This window comes from Anabrus simplex, chromosome 8 (assembly GCF_040414725.1).
Source record: "Anabrus simplex isolate iqAnaSimp1 chromosome 8, ASM4041472v1, whole genome shotgun sequence".
Lineage (NCBI taxonomy): Eukaryota > Metazoa > Arthropoda > Insecta > Orthoptera > Tettigoniidae > Anabrus > Anabrus simplex.
Window position 1 is genome coordinate 91,270,699 of NC_090272.1, and position 25,540 is coordinate 91,296,238.

The 25,540-nt window shown below is 41.0% G+C and overlaps 1 protein-coding gene across 6 annotated transcripts in view; it reads right to left on the reverse strand.

Annotated features, from left to right (window-relative positions):
* Positions 1 to 25,540, reverse strand: part of LOC136878832 (caspase-1) — a 513,173-nt gene that overhangs the window by 55,939 nt on the left and 431,694 nt on the right. The window contains exon 1 of one of the 6 annotated variants that reach the window (XM_067152355.2): positions 23,825 to 23,972. The exons of 4 other annotated variants lie outside the window; for them this stretch is intronic. Coding sequence is in view for 1 of the 2 variants with exons in the window: in XM_067152351.2 (XP_067008452.1) it covers positions 6,083 to 6,175 (93 nt within the window). In the remaining variant the exon portion in view is untranslated. Of the gene's footprint in view, positions 1 to 6,082; positions 6,345 to 23,824; positions 23,973 to 25,540 lie in introns of those variants that run through there. One more of the 6 variants, XM_067152351.2, reaches the window with a different exon arrangement.

Genomic DNA, 25,540 nt, shown 5'->3' on the forward strand with positions numbered 1-25,540 from the left:
AGTCCCCATGAATGACGAGCCTTGGAAGGTTGTGACTAATGTGCTGAGCCCTAAACTATTATAAACTAGCTGGTGTACCCGTGCTTCGCTACGGAATTAAACACTGTATACAGAATTCTAGATGAAGTTATATACACGTCGTGAATAAGATTTTATAAAATTGCATAATTACATACTGTACGTATTTACAAATTAATATTTAGGCGCCTTCCCCTAAACTACAATTTCACCCAGCGTGAATAAAGTTGTTTACTGTGGTGCTTTATTCTCTGTCTTTACATACCGATTTTAATAGAATTCTGTTTACCCATTTTCTCGTGGCTCGGGATTGATACGGACTTAGCAACAAAAATCGAAATTCTTGAATATCTCTTATCATAGCTGGTAGGGTAAAAACGTGTAAGACATACATTATCGGACATTTAATTCGATATACCTGAAGTATTGATCGATAGCACCACAAACAACAGATTTTTGTGAATTGAATTTTAGGCTTCCCCTAAACTACCATTTCACTCAGAGTAAATAAAATTATTTATAGCCTAGATTGCAGTGCCTCATTTTCCGATTTTCATTCAATTCTCTTCCGCCATTTTCTCGTACATACATAGGCTACAGACAGTGATAACGAAAAATTTAAAAAGTGAATTTCCTTGTTATTGAGCACACGACCGATACAGAATTTTTTAAATTCTGAGCAATCTCTACTAATATTATAAAGAGGAAAAATGTGTATATTTGTTTGTAACGGATAGACTCAAAAACTACTGAACCGATTTTAAAAATTACTTCACCTACAGAAAGCAACATTGCCAGTGAGTAACATGGGCTGTGGTGGGGGGCACAGGGGGGAGGATATAAAACTAATAGGCTAACATAGACAAAACATCGAATTTGTCGTACAAGGACGAGACAAAGCTCAATTTAATCCTCTTGACGCAAAGAACAAAACTCGGTAAGCCCGGGCCTGAAAACCATGTTTTAAGGCCCTAAAAGCAACCGTTGCGGAGATATTGGCACCACACTACAGCTGCTCTAGGAATCTGATACAGTAATGAACTGCCGTAACCATGGCAACGTCAGCTCCACGATTCTACAGCAGCGAAATTATCTACAATATATAATCACAAAAACTTAACATGTTGCAGACATGAAAATTGGTATTTGGAATCCTCTTTAAAAATAAAAGAACGTTTTCAGAAAATCCACTTCGGGGGGTGGGGGGAAGAAGTGAGGAAGGAGTTCAATTATTTATATGAGGATACATATATCTCAGAAAAATGAAGATGTTACAGACGTTAGAATTGGTACCTGGAATCTCCTTTAAAAATGAACATGCTTTTTTTAAATCCACTTTAGGGGGTGAAAAGCTTTTAAAAAGCGGATGAAATTTTTAAAATGAGTATCTTCTTCTTCTACCGCTTTAGCCACACCTGTGGGGTTGCGAGTGCGAACTGTGTCGCACATGTGGATTTGAAACAGTTTTACGGCTGGATGCCCTTCCTGATGGCAACCGTATGTGTAGGGATGTAATTACTATTGCGTGTTCCTGTTGTGGTTGGTAATGTGGTGTGTTGAGTGAATATGAACAGGAGAATGTTGGGACAAACACAAACAACCTGTCCCCGAGCAAGAAGAATTAATCACAAGCGATTAAAAAACCCGACCTAGCCCGGAATCGAAGCCGGAACCCTGAGAACCGAAGACCGCAACGCTGACCACTCAGCCAAGGAGTGAGGCAGTTTTTATAATGAGTATATCTACATTATATCTCATAAACGTAACATGTTACAGACGTGAAAATTGGTATTTGTAGTCTCCTTTGAAAATAAAGAAACACGTACTTTTTGTTTTCGGAAAATCAACTTCAGATGGAGATCGAAAATAAGTGAAGAAAGAGTTGTATTCTCTTTACGAGGATACTTATATCTCAGAAACTAAGATGTTACAGACGTGAAATTTAGAAATAAAGAAAACTTTTTTTCGACATAAAAAAGGACTGTTTCTCACACAGAGTTCCATGTCCCGTGTTCCAGATTTAGGTCTGCCAGTAGCCTGGTCATCTTAGCCCCAAAAGGCAATGTACAAACGTGGTTTACAAAGAGTTTCTGGGGTAAATGAAATGCAATTTTTCGGTGAGATTTTGTACTTTAGGGATTTACAGATGACAATACAGTACCGAGGAACAAGTAATTTTTTTCAAATTACGAAATCCTCGCGAGCGAAGCCATGGGTAACAGCTAGTTTTATATAACTATATCGATGTCCCGAAACTGAAAGTGTGCGGGACAGGGGATTGTGCAGGCACAGAAAAACAAATTACTAATATAACACAAAGAAACTTGCTTCCTGCGGAAGGTGTGTTATCTGTGGTCAACAACATGTCGCATGAGGGAAACCCACGCGCAGAACTCGGGCCCGGACAGCAGGAACTAACAATTGCATTCAGGGTCACGGAATACCGCCGTCATTACGGCATAGCTCGAACATAATATTCGAATTATTGACCAAATTTAGTTACACGGGGATAGGCCCTATTGCAAGACGATCGAAATACCAACAAAAGAAAGGATAAGATTTGGAATACTGATCAAAGGTGGTGGTGCTGGTGGTGATTATTGTTTCAGGAAGAAGTATGACTGGAAAATCACCCACTCTAATCTGAAAGGAAAATGAAGTCAAATCGTTCAAAGAATTAAGGTATCGGCAAACGAAAGGGAAGGAAGGGCTAAGAAAGGCGTGAATATCTAGGTCCCGCAAACGTAAACACCGTCAGAATCAGGACAGAACAAAGAGTTGACCAAGGGACGTCGGATAGCAAGATGCAAGTGAGGACCGTACGAAAGTACATGCAGCGTCAGACTCAGCTTGAGAACCCCAACTCACGCTCACAAGTTCTCATCCCTTGGGGGTTACCTCCTTTAGTTGTCTCTTACGATACACAGGGGAGAGCGCATCACCGAGCGAGTGGCAGCGAGATTTGGATCACGTAATTCTCAGCTTGCATTCGAAGATACTGGGTTCGAACCCCACTGTCGGCAGCCCTGAAGATGGTTTTCCATGGTTTCCCATTTTCACACCAGGCAATTTACTACAGTCATTATTGTTCAATCCGTTCAAAGAGGAAAAGAAAACACCAGCTCGTACGGCAGTCAGCAATCTGCTTGCTGTGTTGAGATATTATCATCATCATCATCATCATTTGTGGTCTTATACAAGAGTGTCCATAGGAGGATGAAGGTCTTATTATTTCGACACATGTGCCACCGGAGATACAAGAAAAATTTATCTTTTTTTTTTCTAGTGGCTTTACGTCGCACCGACAGATAGGTCTTATGGCGACGATGGGATAGGAAAGGTCTACAAATTGGAAGGAAACGGCCGTGGCCTTAATTAAGGTACAGCCCCAGCATTTGCATGGTGTGAAAATGCTAAACCACGGAAAACCAGCTTCAGGCTTCCGACGGTGGGATTCGAACCCACTATCTCCCGGATGCAAGCTCACATCAGCGCGCCCCTAACCGCACGGCCAACTCACCCGGTAAGAGAAATTTATCTGGACAAGAAATTGTAGATGATTTTCCATTTTCACACCGGACACATTCTGGGGCTGTACCTTAAGTAAATTAACGGCTACAACCTTCCTAATCTAAACGCTTTTCATCCTTGTGTCACTGAAAACTTCGAGGTGTTAGTGAGACATTAAACCACTAGCAAATAAGAACAAGAATTTTGTGTTTGGAAGCAGTCTCATAGTAAGCGCCAATATCAAAATGAGAACACGGAGCGAGTTGACCGTGGGGTTAGGGTCGCGCAACTGTGAGCTTGCATTCGGAAGATAGTGGATTCCAGCCCCACTGTCGAGAAACCTGAAGATCCGCGGTTTTCCATTTTCGCACCAGGCACATCCTGGGGCTGTACTTTAATTAAGGCGACGGCCACTTCCTTCCCACTCCTAGCCCTTCCTAACCCATCGTCGCCATAAGACCTATCTGTGTCGGAGCAACGTAAAGCAAATTGTATTAAAAAACAAAGGGGACGGCAGATAGCAAAGTATCTCGTAAAAATTAACGAGTTTCGGTATAGTTCACTGCTGCAATCAAAACAGTTGCCTTGTAAGTGTTAGGACTGGCCGTGGACACTGGAGATTTCTGAACAAAATTAATATACGTGCAGAGAATATCGTTGTCTAATCCAATTAATCAAACAGCTCAACTTTATCTAATCTGAGACGAACCTGAATCATCTGGTTATCTTATCCGAAAGATATTCATTCCACCTAAGTAACGTAACATTCACACTGTGCCTCACTCCCGACCTTCTTTACAAAGTCTCACATTACGATTCAAAATTTCGCCACGTATAATGAAGTTATTGCGATCCCTATACGTTTTAGCAAACTAGCACACAGAACAGTAAATGCCAGCGTTGCGAAATGTACCGAACATTAACGAGGGAACTGTTTAGGTTGGATCACACAGATTTCAATAACTTGAGTGAGTGATCAATTAAAATATCTTGAATGTAATGGTAATAATATATATATATATATTTTTTTTTTGTGAACTCACCATTAGTGCTGTAAATAATTACTGAAAAATACCTGCGCGACTAGGAGCAGTTTGTTGATTACTAGGGTGTGGATGTTGAAATGTCGTCTTTCTTCCCTTTGCATTGGGACGTTGCTCAGTAGTACAGAAATTAATTATGCGATATTACACACGATGACACGTTTTATTATGCATTCTTTTGCAATTTTTTTGCCGATTTGGGGTGATCAGTTATTTCAATTTTCAAGAAAGTTTTAGGTCAATATATAGCATTTTTGAAAAAGGCTTGGATCATTTTAAAACCTTTTTACTTTATGTATGTATTATTTATTGTCACTTTTATAAAAACATACAAGTGATAACATAAAGCAATATATTTTTTTATTACATATGGTTAAAGTTGCTATATACTTTTCATGACCAAGCAAACTGACCAGAGTTGTTGGTGACGAAGAAAAAGGTAAGGAAATAATTTATACCTCTGAGTCCTGTGTTTCCAAGAAATGTGCAGGAACACAATACAGAACTATGATAAGGAGAAAGTATTCCTAACGTGTTTCAATTACAAGGAATGCACCAACCTTCGCATCCTCCCCCTACAGTCAGACATTCACCCCCGCGTACCTTAAAACCAAGAACAAATGGAAACAACAAACATAACTTTCGGTTTCAGTACAAACTCATCCTCCGAAGTACTTCTGTGCAAGAAAAAAAAATGCAAAAAATGAAGCCAGCACAAAGATTATGTTTAATTCAGCCAGTGTATGAATTTGGAAAAGATGTGTTTGCAGCGGATGTAAATTGTACAGTGTTAAAGTGAGTGCGGAAAGGAAGTTTGGTGTATAACAGCAGATTAAACGGCGAAAACATCTGAAAGCTGTAATGAGTACGAAGAACAAGTGTTACCAGGTTCTTAGGGGGCACAGTGGGAGTAATAAATGGTGTGACCCTGACTTTGGAAATCTGAGGAGTCGATTGATTTTGTGGAGAAAGAGAATGTTGCAATGATGGGACTGAGTGAAGTCAAGTGGAGGGAAAAGAGAGTGAAGAGGATGAGTAGAGGATGCAACCTATAGCCTACTGAAGTAGCACTATATCCAGCAAATCATCATGTACATATTTATATGCACTTCCAAGTAAACGAATTAGTTCTGTAAAAAACAAGAGCTGTGCAGTGAGTAGAACAGGGATATATTACTTGTAAAACCATATGTCAATTTGGTCAAAATTTTAGTCTTTCTTTTGACTTATTTCATAGCATTTTCCCGTAAATTTAAGGGCATTTTATTGATCATTTTCAGGGATTATTTTAGGTCATCAACATCTGCCCCTACTGATGAATTACGTACTGCAGCAACATACCGGTACCGATAATTTCATTTTAGAATATTGCACAAAGCAAATCGTAACGAAACATGTTATTTTATCTCCCCTGTAAAGTTTAAGCTTTGTAATTACGCGAGTCCCACACTAAGCCCTCGATTTCTATCTAAACATGCACGATTTCGTAGATACTCTGCATACGTGCTCACCTGGACAGGATGGGTCCTCATAGACCAGGACTGGGCCACAGCGAGAACTAACACAATGAGAGAGATAAGAAAAAGCAGTGTCAGTACATCCATGTTATAAGATGAACGTTACGTCAAGCTGAAAGCTCCATCACAAGGAACGTGCCGGCTACAATTCATCCGAGGTGAAGGAAAGCACACACAAACACACGAGCAATATGTTCTCAAACGCTACAACTTCAAAAACTTCTAGCAATAATGAATGTCGTCTGAATGCGTACTGCCGGAGAAGATATCTGCGAGTACAGTATCGTCTTTGGCAGGCGATCAGCGAGTGAGTGAGTGAGTGGGCGCAGAGAATGCAGACTATAAATAAGCCGGCGACTAGGACACGACAACACGACTAGTATTTGGGTAGAAGCGAACCTATGAAATTCCTCAAGAGAGAGGTGACAATTTTACATAACTCTCTCTTTGTTTATGGGACGTGGAATATAGCAATCAGCAACCTCTTACGCTTGCTATATGATACGCTTTTTTACTGTAGCGTTTATATACCAGTGGAAAAGCATTTTATAAATCTGTAATGTAAATGTACAAATAGATGACACCCTTGCCTGGCAATACCAATAGGTGACACTCGGTCTAAACGTAACACTAAGGAATGTCCACATTCCCACGGAGGTAGTGCAAGTACTGGCAGCACTGGTGATCCTTACTCGACTATCTGAACTGATCCCTAGGATCAGTGGTGTATTTGTTTTCATGTGAAAAAGATCTTTGAAAGAGTTGTGAATGTATGATGCACTATTTCCCTTCTTCTAGACACATCCCTTACGAGATAAATTGGAAGTTTATTGTCTTAAACAACTTGTTTTATGTAGGAAGGTGAAGTCTCTTATTGTATAATGGGTTGCAGGGTTCTAGGCTCTATTCATTTGCTTTAGTTGAAAAGATTAATCTTAAATTGTGTATGTTATTATGGGTGTGTTCTATTGGTTTTACTGAACCCCATTGGCCCAATGGTTGACAGAGGTGTCAGGCATTGAGATTCTGTTCTACAAGGGAACTGGCTACGTTAAAAGAGTTATTTTTTAACATACATGGTAAACCATATTGATTTCATTATGATTTGACTTCAGGAATCAGTAGTTGACAGGCCATTGGTGTCCAAGGTGTCAGGCTTTGGCTCGTTGATTCCTTTTACAATTTCTTTTCCCTTTTTTATCCCTAGATGCAAAATGTAAAAAAAGAATGTTAAATTATTCACAAGAGACCACGGCTGATGCCACAGAAGAAGTGAGATATGAGAGTTCTATGATGGCCAAGGGTGTTCCTAGGGTGACACTAATGTATGGAGTCATTTAATTTCATTGTTTGTATGGCTTGAATTTTTAAAACCTTGAAGACTGATTTCATTGCATTTTTTACTCCAAAGACTGATCTCACGGCTTTTTAAATTTGAAGACTGATTCCATCGCCCTGATTTCATAAATTTAATTTTGAGACTGACTTTTTATATTGTTTAAGTATTAGCAACTGTTTGCCTTGACTAGCACTATTAGGAAAGTTCATCCTTGTAACACTGATCTAGATTAAATGTTTTTGTGTGGTTTAAATCATGTCATATATTGGGCCAAGACGCATGTCATCTATTGGGAATCTTGACTTGAGGGGTGTCACCTATAGGGACTAATACTAACCGTGAGGATAAATGTAATTATCAATAGTCGAATGAAGAAAATGGAAAACTAAACCCAGTGTACTTAAGCTAGTTTCTTGTTCAATAAAATAGCATTATGTGTAAGCACAGTTCTCATTTGGCCACTTTTTTCTCTGAACGGTGTCATCTATAGGTACTTTACCTAAGGAATACACCTATCTGACCCAAAGTCGACACACAAGAATGTGATGCTACGTGGAAGTGATGAAAACAAGTCCATTGGACATCCAGAACATTACATGCAACACATGCAGCAGACACCTTAATAAGAAGTTTAATACACCCACATTAACGTATTCAGCGGTTCTGGCATGTAACCTGCCGTACAAATGCTGAGTGTGTCGCTGGGGTACGGAATCTCACGCTGCTGATGGTCCTTAACGGGGCTGGGCTGGACGCAAGCGCCGTCCCATCGTGCCCAATTCAGTACATGATCGATGGGGTTGAAGACTGGAGACCTAGCGGGCAAAGGTAGTACGTGAACCTCCTGCAGAGCACGCTGTGTTGCCCTAGCGACACGACGACACGCGTTACCAAGATAAAATATTGTTTTCTGAAGTGTTTCGAGATATGATCTGAGAACAGGTCGACATCACGAATGCCCTGAACGAATACTGGATATGACTGTGTAGCTTATGGCTCCCGAAATAATAATCCCAGCGAGTACAAGATGGATTGTTCTTATCATCCGCACGACTGCGAACGCGAACATAGTCATCATTTTGTCCAAGACAGAAACGATTCCCGTCACTAAACACCACTGCTCTCCATTCGCCTCTCCAGCGCACCATCTCCCGCCACCATCGGAGACGTTCACGGCGAGGAGCGCCTATCAGAGGAAACGAGAACGTAAACCTACCTCCAACAATGGGCTGTTCATTGTTTGTGGAGACACGTGGAGGACCACAGTGGTTCTGATTGCCCGTGCGGTTGTTCTGTCTGTCGGAGCGGCCAGAATGATTCTTCTGTCCAGGCACTCGTCAATTAACGAAGTGGCGCTGATTGGGCTAGACGACTGTGAAATCTAAGAAACCGATCGATCACCTAAGTTCTTTTCACGTTTCGCTAAAGAAAAGAAATTAGTGATGACCCTGTGATGTTGTGTTCATCCTTTGTTGTAACCGTTAACGATGTAACAGAAGCCGAGGGCCAGAAATTTTCCCCCTCAGGAGTTCTTAATGTACGCGAGGCCACCGAGGTGCAGTTATGGAATTAAACATCGCCAAATATCAGGGTAATAATAATCATGTATGGCCTCAGCTATCGGGTCACAGACCTGAAGTGGTTCTTGTGCAACCATCCTCTCAACACTAATCAGAGGGAAAGTAGTAGTAGTCCAACTTTTCGAAGAATTAAAGTATTGGCAAAACACAAGGACGGGCCACGAAGGACGTGTAAATGAAAAGATTATCTAGGCCTAACGAACATAACACCATCGTGGTCGGAAGATACGAACTGACCAAACAAGGTCGGATAGGAAATATGGAAGTGGGTACACTGGCACAAGTGGAAACTATGCCAGACTCAGCTAGGGTACTCGTGGTCGCCAAACCATGCTTCCAAGTTGAGAGACCCTGGGTTCCTCTTTCAGTCGCCTCTTGTGCCAGGCAAGGGATACCGTGGTTGTATTCTACAGCCCCCGCCCACAGGGTTACAAATACCAGGTACCTCAGAATCGAACCAGCTACCTTTTTATTACAGGACTAACGATTAACACTTTGCCCCGGTGATGTCGGAAGGAGTGACCAACTTATTGTCTCTCTCTTCCGCCAACCATATGATCGTTTAATAATGTTAGAGAAGTAGGTGTCCGGCTCCATGGCTAAATGGTTAGCGTGCTGGCCTTTGGTCACAGGGGTCCCGGGTTCGATTTCCGGCAGGGTCTGAAATTTTAACCATCATTGGTTAATTTCCCTGGCATGGGGGCTGGGTGTATGTGTTGTCTTCATCATCATTTCATCATCACGACGCGCGGGTCGCCTACGGGAGTCAATCAAAAAGACCTGCACCTGGCGAGCCGAACCCGTCCTGGAATCTCCCGGCAATAAAAGCCATACGACATTTCACATTTCATCATTAGAATTCATCACAGGCAGGTCTCTATTCTCATAGACGCGCAGGTCGCCTATACGAAGTCAGCTCGAAAGATCTGCACCAGGCTTCAAAACCACGGATTCCCGAGGCTCCTGAATAAATCACCATTTTAATTATTCCCCACGACTTGAAGTAACATTCTACACCCAACACTTGTGTGCTTTGAGGGTAGAAAACACAGAGTGATCCACGTCCAGGATATCTATCGAAAGTCTTTGGTGGTTCGCGTTCGAAACTCTTGACTTTAGCTTCTATCAAGAGCATAGCCAGGGGGGAGGGGTGTTAGTGTGGGTTAGAACACCCTCTTCTATAGAATTTTTACAAAAAGAAAATAAATACGAACTGACAAGTAATAAAATAAACATTCAAAGACAACTGTAGAGCCAATAGATCTCTAATTTACTTTTAACAGCGTCCTTATATGACAAGTCATTCATCCACGCCCATTGTTTTCTACCATAATTATGTAACTACAACCCCGCCCCCCACCCCCAATCGGCCGATCCTGGCTACGCTACTGCTATTGGCTTCCGTAACTTACCATTGAGCGCCCTATATCGCTGTGAGCCCTGAAAGAGTCTAACCCTTTCAAATCCAGTGTCTTTTCTGTACATTTTTCTGAAACTTCAACTACTTTTAGACAGTGACTTTAAGTGAAAGAATAATGAACTATTTACAAAAGCCTAGCTTGGGCGTACATCAGGCGGGGCATTACCGGTACTAACATTCTAACATTCTTTATTTTATAAGCGAACAGGTGATAATTAGTTAAAAACACACATATGTTGGATGTAAGTTACCTTCTTTGTAACATATCCTCATCATTAGTTTAAATAAACAATGGCCATGTTATAACATTTTGTACGCAGTCACTGACATGTCAAAAACGGAAGTAAGAATTAAGAAAATACTTTATTTAAGGATGGTGCTTGTTTAGTGTCCTGTAAAAAGGCGTCGAGGAAAATTCAGTTCGCAAAGGGCTACAATGGTCGCTGTATCAAGAACTGCATTTATGGGACATACCCAGAGCCGAAGAAGAATGCCACGAAGAAATAGAGAACGCTCCAGTTAAGGGAAATCCAAGAAGGCTTTCTTAGCCCACGTCTCTCCTTGAAAACAGCCCAGTTACATTGTATAATATTTACATTTTTATTGATCGGGGAACCCAAAGTGACAAGTTGAATCATCGCTTGAATACAACGGAACACAAAGCCTGAAAGATAATGTGTTTACTGGAGAGTAATAAGATCACGTAATTCCCAACGAACTTCCGCCATAAGATGAAACTCTTGTTTATTTATCGTAAGAAGTGTAAAGAAAAAGAACTGTACAGGGCTGTTAAGGTCAAGAAGCTCTTCTGCTTTGGCCATATCACGAGGCACCAGGAAACTTACACACTCTTCCAAATAATTATACAAGGAAAGATCGAGGAGGAGGAGAGGTCCTGGGAGACCCCGCACATCTTGGCTGAAGGACCTGCGACTGTGGTTCGGTTACATAAATATTTCGCTATTCCGCGCAGCCACCAACAAAACTAAGATAGCCAGAATGATCGCCAACGCCCGATATCGGATACGGAACTAGAAGGGCATAAATGGAAATGATTTATAATTGTCAGTGTTCTCCCCAGAAATTTTCGTTAGCCGGGTGACAGGAATGAGTAGCCGACGGCGAATACTCCGTAAAAAACGAATGTGATAAAATTGCAATGTATTCCCCCTAAGGGCATTAACAATAACATCAGACAGGTAAACATTAATTGCAAAATTTAACTCTTAGTGTTATCACGAACAAGACATAACGGAGTATTTTGGAAGTCTAGTGATCTACTGCTCGTTCATAATCATGTAACACTGGGGCTTACCACTCTGTTGCTGTGCAGTGTCATACGGATTTGTGACGTCATGCGGAATAGAGTGCTCGCATGCGATTCCACGTTAATCCAGACACTGCTCGCGTACAACACATACAAGATAAACATTTAAACTCCGATGTAATTGATGGAATCATGCTCACTATAAAGATTTTTCATTTAAATAAACAGTTTTACATATTACATTTACATTTTGATTTGGAGCACCCAATGACTCAACTATGTAATTAGCACATATCTAGGTTATGTTAGCCGGGCGGCCTGTAAAAGCGGCAAGGGATGCGCCCATTAAAAGGGTCCTGGGAAGAACACACAGTGCATCGAGATTACAGATATAATGAAGTGCCAGTGGTGTCCCAGAGTAAAAAGTCTCGTAATTCGCTTTTGTAAGATCTTCGAAGGTATTCTTGAACCAGTGGGCTGAGTAGCTCAGAGGTTTAAGGCGCTGGCCTTCTGATCCCAACTTGGTAGGTTCGATCCTGGCTCAGCCCGATGGTATTTGAAGGTGCTCAAATACGTCAGCCTCGTGTCGGTAGATTTACTGGCACGTAAAAGAATTCCGGCACCTCGGCGTCTTCGAAAACACTAAAAAGTAGTTGCGGGACGTAAAAGAAAATTATTATTATTATTATTATTATTATTATTATTATTATTATTATTATTATTATTATTATTATTGAACCGCGTGCCTGACAGTCTGCCTTTCAACACCAGAGTCGCAACGTGGTGAAGGTCTTTTTCTCTACTTGTACAGACGATGCCTACATACACCGTAATTGGTCCGATTTCGATTCAGTTGTGACCAGATCGTTCTAGGCTGAACAACCCCAGGCACCTTCTCGGTTACCCATGGCATTTCTAAACACTCTGGAGGTATAAACCATTTCCATTCACGAGACCTTCTCTCAGCCAGGCCGAATTTGTTAGTTACAAGATATTCCGCCATAAAAATATGTGGATGTCTTAAGTTTAACTGGTGCAAATGTAGAAAATTAGCGTCGCCATGAATAGGTAATCGTTTGTTGGTCTGTATCTTGAGAGTGTCTCAGAGTGTTGCATCACCGCGAATAAGGTGAAGGGATATGGCTAAGGACAGGGAGACACTGCGTTGGAGTGGAAACTATTTCTTATTTCAAGGCAAGAGTCGAAAGAAGAAAGTTAACAGGGTGTAGATGTTAACAACAAAATTTAACAGTTTAGTACAAGAGACAGAACAATTAGTCCAGTATCTTTACAACACGACATGTGCTTACATTCAGGACTGATTGGTGGTTATAGTTATTGTTCTAGGTAACAACCCTCTAATAACATTAATCAGAGGGAGAAGTGGAAAATCCCCGATCCATCGAAAAATGAGGGTAACGGAAGAAGTCTCCTTAGGCATCGCAAAACTGTTACCGTCGGGTTGGAAGAGAACAAGAGTTGAGCAAGGGAAATCTGATAGGAAAGTTGGCAGTGGAAACACTGTTAGACTAAGATAGGGGCCCCGTGATGGCCAACTCATGCTCCCAAGCTGAAAGGTTCTCCTTGCAAAATACTCTTACGACCGATACGGGATACTATGCAAATCTTCGAACGCCCTCATCAGCACAGCGTATTCACGAGTATCAGATTTCCAATTAGTACTAACGTAAAACTAGTCCGGTTCCGGGGTGCAGGGGGCAACGCGTCCGCCTGTCACCCGGCGGCCCCGGGTTCGATTTCCGTCCGGGTCAGGGTTTTTAATTGTAATGATTAATATCTCTGGCCTGGGGATTGGGCGTTTGTGACGTCCTTGATCTTCCTTTCCTCACACACAACATTCCACACTACCGCCATTCCAATTACACGCAGGTCGACGCCCCGAACAAATAGCATTAAAAAAACGTAATAAAACTGGCTAAATTAAGCAGAAACTATACTATACTATTTGAGAGCAAATTTATATTAACAGTCGGTAAGCTTGGACCCATTTCAGCTTAACTGTTGGTCTTTACCTCCATCGCCTCATTCTTCTACAAGAGCGATTCCCAACCAGACTTCCCCGTAACCCAATATTGACAGGTTCCGCGAAATTGCATCGCAAAATTTCAAGAACTGCCGTAGGCTAACCGTTCTCTTTCTGTAGTGGACTGCCCACGAACTCTGCTGATGATTCAGCGTATGGACTTCTGCCATCGCTGAAACAAAATGTTCCTTCAATCTTGCAGTAAATGTTAAACATTTCACTCCAATTCTCGGTGTTTTATTACAAGTGTTTTCGTGACTGACGAGCATTAAAACCAAACGAAGTAGGCTATAGTCCGAAGAACTTCGTGTCTGCTTATCACAATTCTGGTCAAGAATAAAATTATTGTGCTCCAAAAGGCAAAACATTGAACTGTAGGACTGAACAGGATAATCATTTGAAGAACTGTTAATCTTTTCAACTGAGAGTAAACCTTTAAAAAAATGCTTTGCATAGACAGTAGGCCTATTAATATAAATCTCTATTTGAAATGCTTTCGTTTAAATGTAAGAATACGTATTGAGTTTATAGTTTTTCTAAGTTTTAAAGTGTTAAATACCTACTGTTATAACATTGTACTGAAATTATACGAGTTACAATTTGCCTCGTCCACCGTACACACTGTTTTATTTTTGTCCTAGGTTATAATAGGGACAGCCTGGCCGAGGCGGTAAAGGCGTGCTCGCAGTTCGAAACCCCGTCAGGAAATCATAAAATTTAAGAAACGAAATTTCCACTTCCGAAGGTGCACATGGCCCTGAGGTTCACTCAACCTACACCAAAAATGAGTACCAGGTTAATTCCTGGGGTCAAAGGCGGCCGGGCGTAGAGCTAACCACTCTACCCAATCACGTGCCGAGGTTACGAATGGTGAAAGCCTTTACCTTCCACCCCTCCAAGGGCCTTCATGGCCTGTATGGAGATGACTTTGCTTTGCTTTGCCTAGGTTATAATATGTGCCAGGCAGCCAGGATTCCCCAAGGTCTAGTTGAATATTTTCAGGTTTCCTCGAAACAGAAAAGTTTGGGAAACAATGCCATACAGTACGACAGGAAGTTGATGTATTTGTCACCTTATCAGTTTTACGACGCACCGACATACAACTCTTATGGCAATGATGGCATAGGACAGGTCTAGGACTGGAAAGGAAGCGACTATGGCTTTCATTAAGGTACAGCCCCAGCATTTGCCTGGTGCGCAAATGGGAAATCGCGGAAAACCATCTTCAGGGCAGCCAACAGTGGGGTTCGAACCCAACTATCTCCCGAATGCAAACTGACAGCTATGTGGCCCAAACTGCGAAGCCAATTCATTTAATGACTATCTCCTGAGGATTGTCCTTAGAGGAGTTCAAGATGGCAGTAAATCTAACGACACCATTAAATGGGGATTCGATCCCGCAACCTTTGTCACACGAGAGTCTCCTCAAACTAAGCTACACAGTCAGCCAGAGTCTACGTCTATAAATGTACCACTGTAAAAAATACTTTATACAACATACAAAATATAGAAAGAGCCCGGCTGCTTGTCTGAATGGACTGCACATTGATCTTCTCGCCATAGGGTCCTGGGTTCGATTCCTGGCCGGGTCGGGGATTTTAGCCGCGTTTTCGGTTAATTCCTCTAGCTCGGTGGCTGGATGTTCGTGTTCATCATTATACGTATTTACATATAACACACCATACCACCAACCATCACAGAAATACGCAGCAGTGAATACATCCCTCCAGATTAGACTGGCGTCAGGAAGGTCATTCGGGCGTAAAACTAAGCTTAATCCACATTACAACTGACCCGAAGTAATAGAGAAAGAGGTCAGGTAAGACGGAAAATATATAAATATGTAAGTTTATAACAATAAAGGCATTTTAATAGAGAATGTGGAAAGAGCTTGCAAATATTTGGCAAGAGGATATAGCGTCATGGACTAAGATGACAACAGGTGAATCAGTCTTTACAAGAACAGAACTCGCAATGTCATGGAAGAGGACACTGATGTATTTACGTAGAGCCTGAGAAATGGTTCACGTCCTCTAGGCCTACGTAGCCTATACATAGGAGCCAAGTAACTTTCCTACAGTAAACAGATTTTTTTTTTGCGGTAAATGCGTGCTCGGTTCACCTGGAAGGACGTGGGTTCGATTCCCCAACAGGAAATCGTAAAATTTAAGAAATGAGATTTCCACTTCTGGGGGTACATGTGGCCCTGAAGTTCACTCAGCCTACACCAAAAATGAGAACCAGGTTAATTCCTGGGAGCAAAGGCGGCCGGGCGTAGAGCTAACCACTCTACCTCCCAAAATGCTGAGGTCCACCCCTCCCAGGGCCTTCATGGCCTGTACGGAGATGACTTTCCTTTGCTAGCAGATTTTTTAATGTCTTTATACGAACAAAACTTTAGTTGAGAGGTAATCTAAAAAACGTTCAGACGTTTATCTGTACTTTAACATAATCATCATTGTTGCTTTTACGGGGCCTAACACAATTGATTCCCAACATAATTCTAAAATATAGAGCTAAATTCCATCAGGTATCAAATTATTTAAACTTTTAACACTCAGTGATAATCTGAAGTTATTTTTAAATCTCCTTCACAACATTACGCTTGACGCTGGAAGAACGAGCTACGCTACTGACAATTTAGATAATATTGGAATGAATGAATGCTATATCTGACTGGTCTGGATGTAAAATTAAAACGAGTCTATAAACAACTTTAACACAATTTTACATTGCTTTTTAACTCTGATACTTAATCGTTTTTGTTTTCTTTGCGTACTATACACACTAGGGTAATGTATGATGCACGACACCACCACCACCACCACCAACCACTCTCAAAATACAAGACACCAAGACACTTGAATTATCAGTGTTTTTTTTTTTTTTTTTTTTTTTTTTTTTTGCTCGGGAATAGCTGTGCCAGAATTTTTTCACGCTGCGTCGTCACTGGACAAGATCACGAGAAATAGTGAATACAAAAACCGCTCCAATTGTTTCTGAAAGTTAAAAAGTAAATTTAATCAACTTCATTAATGTATTTATAGTGAAGTAAGAAAAGCCTAAGTGCAACACGAAATTCTGAAGAGTGGCACGACAGAACGGGGAAGCTGAACAGAGAAAATGCTGCCTTTAGAGTTTATCTTTTCCAGGGTTTACTATAAACACCAAAAAGAGACAGTTCAGGAGCGTGGGTTGGCGACAGCGGTGTTCCTATCTGAATCTGGCAGTTTCCACTCGCTTGTGCCAGGTCCTTGCTTTCATATTTTCTATCCACTCTTTTCAAATGGGGATGGAAAACATCACCGCAGTGTGACTGCCGGGAAGAGGAGCAGACAGTGGATCAAATTGCATTTGAGTGTTCTTTGCGTGCTTATAGAGGCTCTACAGAGGGCTTACACTGTCTCAAGCGAAGCTCTTTCCTGGCTCTCAACTTTTGATATGGAAATTTTGTTATAAACTTGAGATGGTATTTGTACATATTGTATATAATATTGTATTCATCAAAAAAATAAAATAATCCAACCTCCCTCATGAACTTTTGTTCTCTTCTGACTCCGATAGCGTTATGTTTGTGACGCCTTCGAGGAGTCTCATTTTCACTCTCACGGTGACCTTTACCTTCATTCGAAGAATCGAATCCCTCCCATTTTCAGCTCTGTGGTTGAGTCGCTGTCAGAGGCAATCGCTTACTTCAGGAAAATCAGTCTTAGAACCTTCCACAAAAACAGACAGGCTACAGTTTCAAAGCGCATGAAGTTCATGTGTTTCAAGCTCCTAACAGGAGTCGAACCCGTGAAGCACATTTGTATGGAGTCAGGAAAAAAAGCTATAGCACACATTTCCGAAGTGTGTTGACTCAATTAGAAATTAATTTGATATAGAACTACAGATGCACAGTAAGCAGGAAATACAGATTTACCCGTATAAAAATTAACTGACAGAACAAAAGCTACCTAAAACAGGATGAAACACGAATTCGCTGTGTTAAAACAAGTCTGGAACGTATCTAACCTAGACTCGAGTGGAGGACATGTAATGATGGCGGAAAAATTGAGTGATTAAAAAGTTATAGCTAGTAAAACTATGGGTAAGAAGGCAATTTTCTGTTCCAGGTAACAAACAGTAACTCGCACTCCTCTTTAGTTTTAACGAGATAAACTATAAAAATGTGAGATATTGAGAAACATATCAGCATATCGGAATTCAAAACCAAAATAATCATAATACTAGAATTCTAGGAAATTAGCAATCACTTCTTAGATATAATTACAGTGTTTGATGCAGTTATAAGCGAACTTAAATGCATGTATCAAAACAAGCTGGGTTATACAAAATTGTCTCCTCAGTTTCTGATGATCCGGAACGAAGGGAAAGGAGGATTCTATTCTACTACAATAACCTGAAAGGGAAAGAACATCTGACAGCGAGAGCATTCGCATATCCTCACTTTACCTTGCTACTCCGAGTTGGTTGTTCTATGAAGTGAATAATTTATTGTTCATATTCACTACTCACCATCAGGCTTGGTCTACAGTAATTAGAGTTGCAGTTATATTACAGTTCAGTTCTGGACACAATCCCGAGTCTTCTATCCCATGAGTAATACCGGCAAGAATCTACTGCGTAGTTAATAATCATTGACAAAGACAACAATGTGAAGACACGAATAGTTGACGAGCGTGACAATACGCCAGCATTATTATCTCTCTCAAGTTATTACTTGCTCTTCCACTCCCTACAATACTAAAAACATGGATCATATACTAGCCTTTCTGATAAAGTCTATTCTTATCACAAAAAACAATGGAAGTCCATTCATTGGAATATGCCCTATGAATTAGACTCTGACATATTTTGGTACAGAAAGTGAAACTGACCAGTACAACTAAGCATTATTATTATTTTTTTTTTTTTTTTACAGATATGAAACATTTCCTCCATGGTAGTTCAGTTAGGCTAATCACATTAGCGGAAATATAGATAAAACTAAGATAAAATTATTAGATGTGGAGCCTCACAGGGGAATATTTTTAAATCAGTTGGATGGGTAGTCAGTTTAAAAACTATAAAATCACACGTAAGGCAAAAATTTTTTTAGAACACTGAAGTGACAAGTGAGAGATTTTAAAAAATCACAAAAATGACAAAAACCTGCACACTGTAGTATATGAAGGGTAGGAAAGGGGAGCTGCACAATTTGCTTTTACGTTGCACCGACACAGATAAGTCTTACAGCGACGATGGGATAGCAAAGGGCTAGGAGTGGAAAGAAAGCGGCCTGGTGTGAAATTGGGAAACCACAGAAAACCATCTTCGAGGCTGCCGTCAGTGGGGTTCGAACCCACTGTCTCCCAAATGCAAACTCACAGCTGCGCGATCCTAACCGCAGGGGGAGTTACAAATGTCAACTGCCAAGCAATCATTCTCAGACTCAAGGGCGTTCATTCTAATATTAGTTAACCGTCAAATTGGTATATGAAACTATTTACAGTAAGCTTACACTCAGTTTTTAAAGTTTGTATAATAAGAGGTGTGGAGCTAAATGACGTCACGGAGCTAGTTGCGAATACTACTACTACTACTACTACTACTACTACTAATAATAATTGTTTTACGCCCCACTAAGTAAATTATTATGGGTTACGGAGACGCTGAGGTGCCGAAATGTTGTCCCGCAGGAGATTTTACGTGCCAATAAATCTACTGACACGAGGTTGATGTATTTGAGTACCTTCAAATACCACCCGACTGAACCAGGAATCGAACCGCTGCCAAGTTGGGTTCAGATAGCCAGCGCTCAACCATCCGAGCTATAATTGCGAATTGAGAATTGTGGTAGTGCGTAGTTAATTCACAGGGGCTTGCAGACTGAACGCTGAAAGGCATGATCTATAATGAAGACTTATGAATAGATACAAATGGAGTTTCTGCTGTGTACATGAAGTATTCTTAAACGTCCTTCACCTCCTCTCCAGCTTTTATTTTATATTATGTAATCCTTTACACCGTCCGGCTCCATGGCTAAATGGTTAGCATGCTGGCCTTTGGTCCAGAGGGTCCCGGGTTCCATACCCGGCCGGGTAGGGGATTTTAATCGCGTCTGATTAATTCTTCTGGCTCGGGGACTGGGTGTATGTGTTTGTCCCAACACTTTCCTCTTCATATTCAGACAACACACTACACTACCAACCACCACAGAAACATGCAATAATGATTACACCCCTCCATACAGGGTTGGCGTCAGGAAGGGCATCCGGTCGGAACACCGGGCCAGATCCACATGTGCGGCACAGTTCGCACCCGCGACCCCATAGATGTGGGAAAAACGGTCGAAGAACAAGAAGAATGTAATATTTTTACACCCTTCTGTATTCAGTTTCATGTGAGTTCGCATCTCTTAGTGTTCCTAGTAGCCTACATAAATATATAATGAGTTTATAAGGACAATTTTAAGTTACCTCTCAAATGTAAACTGTATATTGGCACGCAATCTAGTGAGTTGGATATCACCACCACTCCTACCCTACCGGCCGACATTCTGATGGTGAAATATTTTGAACAAACGGGACTCGAATCGGCTAAGACAAATATTTTGTTTCCAAAGACTATAACACGGGGCGTGATATACAAAGTGTGATGCTGATTCTTTGGTACAAGGTCCGGCTCCATGGCTAAATGGTTAGCGCGCTGGCCTTTCTTCACAGGGGTCCCGGGTTCGATTCCCGGCAAAGCCTGGAATTTTAACCATCGTTGATTAATTTCCCTGGCACGGGGGCTGGGTGTATGTGTCGTCTTCATCATCATTTCATCCTCATCATGACGCGCTGGTCGTCTACGGGCGTTAAATCAAAAGACCTGCACCTGGCGAGCCGAACATGTTTTCGGACACTCCCGGCACTAACAGCCATACGCCATTTCATTCTTTTTTTTTTTTTTTTTTTTTTTGGTACAAGAATTTGCTCAGTTACAAATAAATCTTAAAAGCGCAGCGTTTAGGTCTGTAATCACCAATCAGTAATGAGAACTCAAGACATAAACTTTACAGTTACTGAAGCTCGACGGCAGTCAATCGCAACCGGCGTTCCACGGTGCCATGTTAAGGGTTTCACGAAATTATGTGGAATGTTTTGAGAACAGTCTTACTCAACCGTTCAGTGTCTGCACACGAACTTCGCTAATCATTCGACACGTGGACTTGCTCCCACTGGTTAGAAAAGCTTCCTGCAATCTCAAAGAAAGCTTTAAACATCGAGTAGATTGGGGAAGACGCCCAACTGTTCTGAGGATAATAATGTACTGTACTTGAAAATTGAGAGTTTGAATTAGACATAAAAAGTATGCTTTGCTGAGTGTTTTCTATATACAGGCCAGTTAGCCGTGCCATATCATTAGTAATTTTGTATTTTATACATTAAAAACACACTGTAATACAACAATATTACATCGGGATGAGTTTCGAGTACTAGTTTTATGTCATTCAGGGAACATATTTTATGTATGTATGTATGTATGTATGTACGTACGTACGTACAGTCCTCAGCCCGAAGGCTGGTTGGATCCCCAACAGCTCAACCATTATCTGTCATAGATGGCCTGGGCATTACTGAAGAGACGTACTAGGGAGGAATAAGGTAGTTTCTCGCGGCTTTCCTCACCGAGCCCACTGAAATGCATGCACCAACCGACCCTATAAGCAACATTTTCACACAATTCATAGCAGGGACTGGCTCATACCTCAGTCGCGTTCATATTGTCAAAGACAAGGATAAGACAGACAGATCAATGAAAGTAACAAAATTGCTCTAGCCCTTACTAGAAGACATGCTGATGATGCTTGTTGTTTTAAGGGGCCTAACATCGAAGGTCATCGGCCCAATCAGAAGACATAGTGCACTGTTAACACTAGGTCTCGCCAGCAAAGGCATGGGTACATATTACCTAAATATAATTATAACAATGTTATTTGTTTTACGTCCCACTAACTACTCTTTTACGGTTTTCGGAGACGCCGAGGTGCCGGAATTTAGTCCCGCAGGAGTTTTTACGTGCCAGTAAATCTACCGACACGAGACTGACGTATTTGAGCACCTTCAAATACCACCGGACTGAGCCAGGATCGAACCTGCCAAGTTGGGATCAGAAGGCCAGCGCCTTAACCGTCTGAGCCACTCAGCCCGGCTAAATATAATTCTCAAGAACATATTTGTTATGACTGTCAAAAATAAAACTTACAAAAGAATAACGTAACTACAGTCAAAACCGTTTATTGCGGCATCGCTTTTAACGACGTATTGCATATAACGGTCCCCTACAAATCCTATATAAACACTGTATTTAAAAAATCGTTTAGTACCACGTCGCTTCTTAAGACATATATAAAACGACGTATTTTAAAATCACATTTTCGGAGAGATATCGGCTATAACGTCCAACGTTGATTTTTGTTTATTAAGTATTTGGGGATTGCTGACAACAATGTAGCGCTTATTATAGAAGATTGCAAATCAGTCCGTTGTTAAAGTCAAGGCAAGCATCGCTGTGAAGATGTCTCAAAAGTAAATGAAAATTGAAGAAGAGGCACACACAATATGGCGACTAGAAAAAAAGGGGGGGGGGGGGAATGTCAGCATCGCGAATGAATTGCATCATACTGAATGACTTCTACAATTTGGAAGGCCAGAGAGAATATACAGTCTCTTTTGGAAGAAAATTCTTAAAAAAAAAAAATAATAAAAAAAACCCAAGCATTTCAGAATATCTGAACATAAAGATATTAAAGAATCTTTACTTAGATGGTTTAAGTAGCAAACAACAAATAATAAATCAATCAATACTGATATGCACTTAGGGCAGTCGCCCAGGTGGCAGATTCCCGATCTGTTTACCTAGTCTTTTCCTACACAAATAATGTGTCGATCAATGAAATTCCTCGCAGTTCCACTCCACAAATACTGTACTGTAAAATAATACAGTACTTATTTGAGTTACTTTTTTGAAGTTTTAACTTAAATCTGTTAATTAACCATGTAAGTATGTTGTCTAAAACATACAGACATGGCATTCTTAGCAATAAAACAAAACCGGTTTGAGCGACTTTCGGCTGTAACGACTGTTGATTGGCGGTCCCTTCGGTGTCGTTATAACAGATTTCGACTGTACGTGAAACTTGCTTCAGTGTTCTTCAGGGCTGCCGATAGTGGGGTTCAATCTCACTATCTCCCAAATGCAAGCTCGCAGCTGCGCGCCCCTAACCGCTCGGCCAACTCGCTCGGTGGGAATTTTTAAAATTTCAAACCAGAATGACGCGTTTTTAAGTAATTTAACATGCTGGCTGAGTGCGTTGTGGCTCGGTCAGTTATGTACTTAGGACAGAAGTGGGTTCGAATCCCCTGTCGGCCATCCTTGAAACGGTTTTCTGTGGTTTGCCATGCCGGAATGGTACCTTTCTCAAGGCCATGGGCACTTCCTTCCTATTCCTAGTCCGTACAAGTACACACATAGCAGTACATGTAACCCACCCCCATGGTGCCCAGAACTTGAATCGAACATGTCCTCGGACACTCCTGGTAATAAAAGCCACACGCTAAGAAATAAAGTAACCTAAAATATGTGCTTTAAACTTAAATTAATTGTGATTAATTTCTGTGATTTTTACTGGTGTAGACTATTTACATTTCCGTCAACCGGGAAGTGAAAACTAGCCTATAGAATAGTTTTAAGAAGTAGCAAGGGTTAGTTTTCTTCAGTTATGGTTAAAGATACCAATGGAAATATGAAGGATCCCACAGGATGACGAATTCCTTCAGTACGTTCTTCAAATTTGTCAAGCGACACCGTTCTACCCAGTTGTAGTTGGGAACATCAAGATCGGTCTCCCTAACCCTGTGGCATGTTCTATTGAACGCACATTCTGTACATCAAGGTGCGTCAAGACTTGAAATATATCTACGGTGGGAGATGGGAGGCTAAGTATTCAGAGAAAAACAGCGCGGAATTCACTGACATTGTTACAAAGAAATTTGGACAGGAACCAAAAGGGGAAAATTGGAGTTCTACTGCTTCAAAATGAAGGGTAACTCTTACCTGAGTGACCTCCAAGGCAGGCTACTGTCACACGGAAACCTAAATGATGACAACACGACCTTCCCACACTGCACAATGCTTGCACTAGCTGATTACTTCCCCCCGGTAAAAATGGTCCTGGCGAACTCCCGTACGATCCAGAATACACCGTGACGTCAAGCTGTCTTGTCGCAATTCTGGGATTCAGGCTCGCCAATAGGCGAGAGTACGAAGACAAGTTTCTCGCGAACAGGAAAAGAACCTTATACTCATTAATAACAGCACACTCATTTAGTTCAGTGAATGCATTAGCAACATACTAGACGTAGTTAATGACGAACATCACAGCCCCCACTCCGTCACACTGCCCTTACCTCTTCGCCGGATTTGCTGAGGTTTACACAAATCTAGTTTAATGGTTGTCCCAGCTTCCTTGAAGTTAATTCGTAACACAAAATTCATCCTAGATCAGAAACTCGAATAATAATAATAATAATAATAATAATAATAATAATAATAATAATAATAATAATAATAATAATAATAATAATAATAATAATAATAATAACAGTTAAATCGAGGGAATTGTCTACACAGTTCGGGTCACGAAGCTGTGAGTTTACATTTGAGAGATAGTGGGTTCGAACCTCACTGTCGGCAGCCCTGAAGACAGTTTTCCGTGGTTTCCCATTTTCACACCAGGCAAATGCTGCGGTGAGAATGAGTAGCCAAGGTGAACAAGATAATTTTAGAAGAAATGGGTTACCTAATGTTTGTATAATAGTTGTGGCCAAAGGATAAAAGTGCGACTCCATCTGGTGCTGTAATCTGGCGAGTGTAAGGAAAACTGCTTACTAAGTAGTCTTTTATAATTACTTGGCCATCAATGACTGCTATTGTTCGTGCAGTCACACTGTTATAAAAAGAAGCTTATGGTGTTAGTGCTTTTAAGTGTATTAATATCAAACATCAAGAAGATTTTAGGTAGTAAAAACGGATGGGGAGGATTTTGTTACTCAAGCGATTGAATCATTGTATGCCAAAGCTGTGAACGAAATTTAAAAAACGCAGTGGTTGTACTTCAAATTGTTCCATAAATGCACATTCAATGAAGATATGGAATTTTTAACCAACAGTAGGCCCTATATCATGAAACTCAAAGTGTTGAAAAATCTTCAGCTGATGGAACAGCCTACACGCAGGACAACTATGCCAAACCTTACGGGAAATATGTACGAAGATTTACTTAATCTTCTTCCATTCATGCCCCCCTCCGCAGGTAAAACACAGCTTCTACAATCAACTGTATGCCGAATTCATTCCATATGAGGATAGAAGTTTGCAAAGGAAGAATACAGAAGACACCAGAACCAAAAATCAGCACTACCCGAAGAATGCTTTTATCCTCAGAGACCGATTACTGAGAATGTCTTTGAAAGGGCTTTTTTTCTTTCTGCTAGTGGTTTAACGTCTCAGTAACATAAAAGGTTTCCGACGATGAAAGGACGGGAAAGCAGAGGTCGTGGCCTTAATTTAGATACAGTTCCAGCATTTGCCTGGTGTGAAAATGGGAAACTACGGAAAACCATCTTCAGCGCTGTCGATGGAATTCGAACCCACCATCTCCCGAATACAAACTCTTAGCTACTCGACATCTGATCGCACGGCCAATTCGCTCGGTGTCTTTGAAAGTGTAAATGAAAAGCACTAAGAATCCTGGAGTGGGTGTTTTAAATT